At 30.0% G+C, this 6,134-nt stretch overlaps 1 protein-coding gene across 1 annotated transcript; it reads right to left on the bottom strand.

Annotated features, from left to right (window-relative positions):
* Positions 1-232: 232 nt before the first annotated feature.
* LOC132743168 (uncharacterized) lies at positions 233-3,188 on the bottom strand. The gene is made up of 3 exons (XM_060731694.1): positions 2,898-3,188; positions 1,786-1,890; positions 233-778 (listed from the first exon to the last, which is right to left on the bottom strand). The coding sequence occupies exons 1-3, from the start codon at positions 3,060-3,062 to the stop codon at positions 245-247; spliced, it is 804 nt and encodes a 267-aa protein (XP_060587677.1). The 5' UTR covers positions 3,063-3,188; the 3' UTR covers positions 233-244.
* Positions 3,189-6,134: the final 2,946 nt, after the last annotated feature.

Below are 6,134 nucleotides of genomic sequence, written 5' to 3'. Positions count from 1 at the left end.
GCAACCTTAACACGCAAAAAAGCAATTATTTTTATTATTTCAGTATGGAAAACATTGTTTCACACAAATCTGTATTAAAACTGGTAAATGGTGGAAATGGTAATGATTGTTTAAATTGAAGTTCATATATACATGTACTTAAAAAGTGAACAATAAACAAACCATTTTAAGAAAAATATTAAAAAAATATCAAAATATATAACTTGATGACGCAAAACACCAAGAAAATAAAAAAAATCCATATTTAGTAACAAGCGGATTCAAAATTACAACGTTCCAAATAGTTTACCAACTCTCGCCTTTTTATAAAATAAATATTATTTAATTTTTTGTCTAAAGGATATTCATTTTGCTCGTGATACAAGCGACGGAGTATTATCCCTAATACTGATTGGTCAAATCGATGACATCTCCCGTCGCTTATATCAAGGAAATCACATTTAAGTTTGTCCTCCCCTACCGGCGCAATGCAAGCTTCATTCAAAGCGCACGACGCCCATGCATTCACCACAGCTTTTGTTATATGATCATAATGAAACACAACCGTTGTTGCCCAAACTTCTCCAAAAGATCTATATTTACATATGTCTTCTGCTAAATAATTGAACGTTCGAATGTCCGTCTGCTTCGCTATACTGACTCTTCTAGGATAAGATCTTTCCACAAAGAACAGCATGCTATTCTTTTTGGCATAGTTTATTGCACCGTCTAAATTGATCGTTATCAATTTTACTGAAATGTCAATCCACCAAACGAAACCAAATTCCAAAAGTGTCATCTGAAAAAGATCGCAAGAAATCATAGCTTGTTCCAATTTGATATCTGAGTATACCAATCATTGCGTTTAAGGTTGGCTAATTTGCTTTTAGATTTAAGTTCATTACGTTATTTAAGTACAACTTATTTGTTTTTTCGTTTGATAAAAACAAACAAACGAGAATTCTAAATTCAGTTACATCAACGATTTCCATTTTGTTCTGTCTTATTTATTTTATTTATTTTAATATGTATTTATTCAAATTATAATAAAATTATCTGTCCATCATTTTGAGAAATATTCTAGATACACAATTGATATTTGAATATTTTGATAATTGCTACATGCTCTCTTTATAAATATAAAATGAACATGTTTTGACTTCACACAAAGGAGACAATCATTTTATGCTTTTAATCCTTCACACCATAAGTGGACATACTATGAATACATAATGTCATTAAAAATGGCAGTTTTTTTAAAGAAAGGACCAGCTTTACTTGACCCATAATAAGGAAGACATGTTCCCGTACATAGTTTGTACATTCTTTTATTTAAATAAGACATATTCAGTAAGAATTTCATATATTTCAATAAATTTCTGCGAGAAAAAATATTTTGCTCAAAGATGAGAAATATATTTATAGTAAAATCAAAATAACAATTAGAGTTTAAAATTAACTGTTATTGCTAGGGACAATAGGAACATGCCTATTGACATGTTGTAGAAACAGAACAGCAAACAACCCCTCTTATTTTTAACAGGCTTCAAAGTGGGCTGTTAGACACAATAGTTCTCAAAAAGATATATTTCTATAAATAAAGTTTGCAGTGTAACTGTGCTATGTAATATAATTGTTTACCTAAATATTTATGATTTTACATCCTATATGATTTTTTTTTCAATCAATATTTTTTATAGAAATTTCAAGAAATAAAACAAGGAAGTATACGTTCATTGTATATTATTTAGTAAGGTAAGGATACACACGAATATCAGTGAGTATTTTGGTGATTAGATGTCTTACCTGGACTATTAATGGTTTGAAGGCATAGGTTTTCAGATTACGTACATGTGGCGGGAATATTTCAAATGGAAACCTTCTAATTTCACATTTACACTTTTGACGTAACTGAAAAAACAAATTGAAAAAAATGAATGATTACTGAAAAGCACAACAACAAAAATCTAAACAAATAATCAAAATTGATTTCTTAATATTTTACTATGTACTAAAGAATTTTTGATTTACTGCACATGTATACTTATAAATGAAATAGTGAGAAATATTGACGAAAGAAAATGCGTATTTTCAGTAGCCGTATTTTCACTGTAAAAAATTATTTTTCACTGCTGTGAAACATATTTTCCGTATTTTCAGTGGTGTTTTACCGGACTCATTTTTTTCTAAATTTAGCCAATACACAAAATTTAAGTCTTTCAAATTGTAATATAGTATGCGCGCAAAAACAGAACGTTTCTTACAACCATATTTGTGTCTCTTCTTTCTTCGGAAAACAACACTAAAAGAGGTTTGCATATTCACATCAATAATGCACCCTTCTCATGATAATTGAAAAAAAATTGTTTCACTCAACAATTCCAAACTTATCTTATCTGACTTGGTCCAAAATTATAAAAAATTCTATTCACCTCAACTATTTCAATGGTTGAAACCGATAGAGATTGTACTCTGACCAATGATATTTGAGACGTAGCTTAGAAAAAGTTTTATAACCAGTAAGCCTGGTACATGTATACGTTTACCGCTTAGTTTCTATGAGTGTCAGGGAAAAAATCAAAAATGGTGCCGCCTGCAATTCTTAAAGCCTGAGACTACAGAGCTTTACACAGAACATAACAAAACCTTTATTTGTAGGTGCTACAGTTTATAACGAATTCATTATGTGATAAGAACGTATAATAAATCTTGAATATAGCCCGTGGTCCTTTAGAAGAATATTCTACGCATGCGACCAGTGCAGGCCAAGATCAGTCGGCGCATCCATACAGCCTGATCACTGTTCAGGCAATAAATATTCTAAAGTTTTCCCTAAAATCATGTATAAATCGAAAGACTGACAAGTTTCATTTGATAAATTTGGCGATGTAAGGGTTAAATAACAGTAGATTGGTTACCACTTTTAATTGACGCTCTGACAAGCCTAAATCATACACAATCAGACGACTTTTACCCTTGTTCTTCTCAGCATCTAGTACAGAGTGTAACGAGAAAAACATTCCTTGACTATATGGGTAGTACCGAAAATCCATCGCTGTAACAAACACCGGAAATGACGCCATTTTGTCTGGTCGGGTTTTGTTCCCGCCAATCTTTGAAAGATAACGGTCGGAATCTCCTCTTGGGTAATTTTTTATTACTTGCAAATTCTCGTTAAAGCTTGGGGCGAAACTTTGGTCACATGTCTTTGAAAGATCTAGAGCAAATAAAACACCGATTTATTGTATTATTTAGAATAGAACAGAACAGAAATTTGTTTAACTTTTACAGCACTTTCGCGTCACAATACACATATTAAGTAAAATAAATAGCTAAGCACATGATATAAATCAAAAATTTAAAGTTTATTTGAGACACTGAACAATATGGTGCGACAGAAATAAGAATGCATATTATGTATGTATTAATATGATAATTGGCAAAGCATGTGTACGGAGAAGTCGATAAAAAATCGTTTATTTTGAATTTAACATTTTCCGTTTGTAAGGTATTTTTTAAACACCGCTTCCGGTTTCAATCGGAACACATCGACGATTATTATTAAACTTCGCGGCTTCCCGTTTTGAAACGATAAACAAAATATGGACACTGAAAGAGTTAAGCCAAACAATAGAATATTTTCTCAAATAGAATAACCTAAGTTTTATTATACTGAAAAAAAGAAAGAAAATCATACTGCATGACATTGTTTAGGCATGCTTTAGTTAACAGTACCCTTAAACCTTTGATAAAAAAAGTTAGATAAGTAAGCATCTTTAACCGTGTCACCCGTACAGTTTTGCCAGACTCGCTAGTAATTTTACTTTTATTTTCTAAGAATACCAAATAATTTGTCGCAGATATGGCTCCATACAGATCCATTAGATAAAAGATAGGAAAATAAATGCATAGTTACACTTTGATCCATCATTCAGTTCATATTTTCCAACTGGATTTATTTCTGTTGACACAGAATGATCTAAAAGGGAAAACATAAAACATTTAAAGCAAACCATTTACTTCTCTCGTATGCACATGTACGAGTTAAATTGCCATCTGTTTCAGCAAAACGTGAGCAATTTAAATTGCAAATTGCTTCAGTACATATGCCTTTATAAAGACATATCTTTTTCAGGCATTTCGGACAGACTTGGTTATCTATCAATTCCTTATTGAAAGTTCTTTGTCAAAATGCTTTAAAGATATACATGTTTCCCATTTACCAAAAACTTATTTCCCGTGAATACACATGCCATCTCGACTTCTTGTCACGTATTGCTATGTTTCTGTTTTTTGTATGTATATATATATTGATGCTTTGTCAATGGCTCTTTTTATGGCTTTAGTACAAAATAAAAGTTCTCCTTCTTCTTCTTCTTCATGTCCTCTATTTCAGAAATTTATTGAAATCTAGGAAAGTCTAACTGAATATGTTTACTTGAAATGAGTAAATTCAAAAACTATATTTTAGAACCTACAGTCACTACTTCTGGTCAAGATAATTTGGTCCTTTCTTAAAAACACTGCCAGAGTTTTTAATGACACGATGTATTCACAAAGTGTTTACCTATACATGTATTGTGCTTGAAAAACCATGTTTTGACTTCGTATTGATTCTCCTTACACTCAATTATTGCGTTTCAATTAAAAAAAGTCCTCATATATGTCTCAAATTAATTATGTACTATTACTAAGATTTGATGCAACTATTGTTTGTTTATTTTTCTTCTTATCTTTTACAGAAAAGTAAACAACTGAATTGTCATTTATTTACAAATACTACATACATGTGTCACAGTATCAAACCAAAATTTCTGATGTAATGAATTTTGTTTTTCTTTTTTTATTTGGCTAACATGTAGTTTGTAAAAGTATATACGTTTTGTTTTAATATATAACAAATGAACATACACATGTTATTATTATAAGACCGATACATCTAGACATTGCGCTTATATCAGCCTAGGTGTTGTTTTTGCGGTTATTTTTTGCGTTTGAAAATCTGGTTTTTGTCACATTTCTTTACCGTTTATATTTAACCCCTACAAACCATTATACTTCACCAATAATATACACATTACCATAGAATGTATCTCCAAGCAAAAGTCCACAAACAGCGAGAGTCATCACTATGACAACGATAGCGAATTGTAATGATACATCTGAAAGAACAAATACATGTATATGATCAGAAATTTTTATACAAGCTCAAATCAGTATATTTTTTAGAAGCTAACTTGCAAATTAAACACTCTTTTAAAACTGGTACACATCTTGTAAAAAGCAGAATCGCACATGTATATACTAGTAATATATGTCATAATCGCATTATTTCAAAAATTTAAAATGAAATCGGGGATCTGTATTTAATTTACATAAAAAGAAACACAATAATGAAACAATAATGTACATTGTATCTCATAAATAAAAGTATATCCAATTTGAAGATATACTCAATTCAAGTCATAGATGAAAAACAAATTCAATTTAAATCTTCGTTTTGATCTTACAATAGATATAATGGAAACTTTAGAGGTGGCCAAAAGAGTAAAATTTAAAAAGTTTTTGTTCTTAACATCATAAAGAAAATTGTGACATTTTGCTCTACTTCTTTTTTTTTTTTCATACATATATACAATGTAATATTTCGAATTATTATTAACAATCGCCTAATCTACAACGTCAATAATAAATCACAAAATCCTTCTTTTAAAAAATAATATAATGTACCTCGGAATTTCTTCAAACATAGTTTCCATTTCATTTTTAATTTACATCCAACTTTTTGAAAATACCTCTGAAATTTCATGATGTATCATGACCATCAATTTTAACGACGAAAATAAAACTACGATATGATCTACATGAAATGACCGGAAGGACCTAATATCAGTAATAAATAGCAAATTCGCTTAAACGTTTAAAAGTCGAATTTAAGCATGCCTTAACAGTTTTGGGAGAAATAATTAAATATTGTCGGTTTAAATTATTTATTTATACATGTACTGTAAACCATTTAATAGCATTTAAATGTAACAAATTGTGTGCCCTTCCCGCTTTAATAGGAGACTCACAATTTTTGTTACTATAAACAGACAAAATTATATAGTTTGTTTAAAGACGTATAAATCATTCGTACAATTTTGCTTGACATT

Source organism: Ruditapes philippinarum, unplaced genomic scaffold (genome assembly GCF_026571515.1).
Source record: "Ruditapes philippinarum isolate M1 unplaced genomic scaffold, ASM2657151v2 ctg1850_1_1_1_1, whole genome shotgun sequence".
Classification (NCBI taxonomy): Eukaryota; Metazoa; Mollusca; class Bivalvia; order Venerida; family Veneridae; genus Ruditapes; species Ruditapes philippinarum.
The sequence above is the reverse complement of the archived record's forward strand: the minus strand, read 5'-3'. Positions and strand labels throughout refer to the sequence as shown.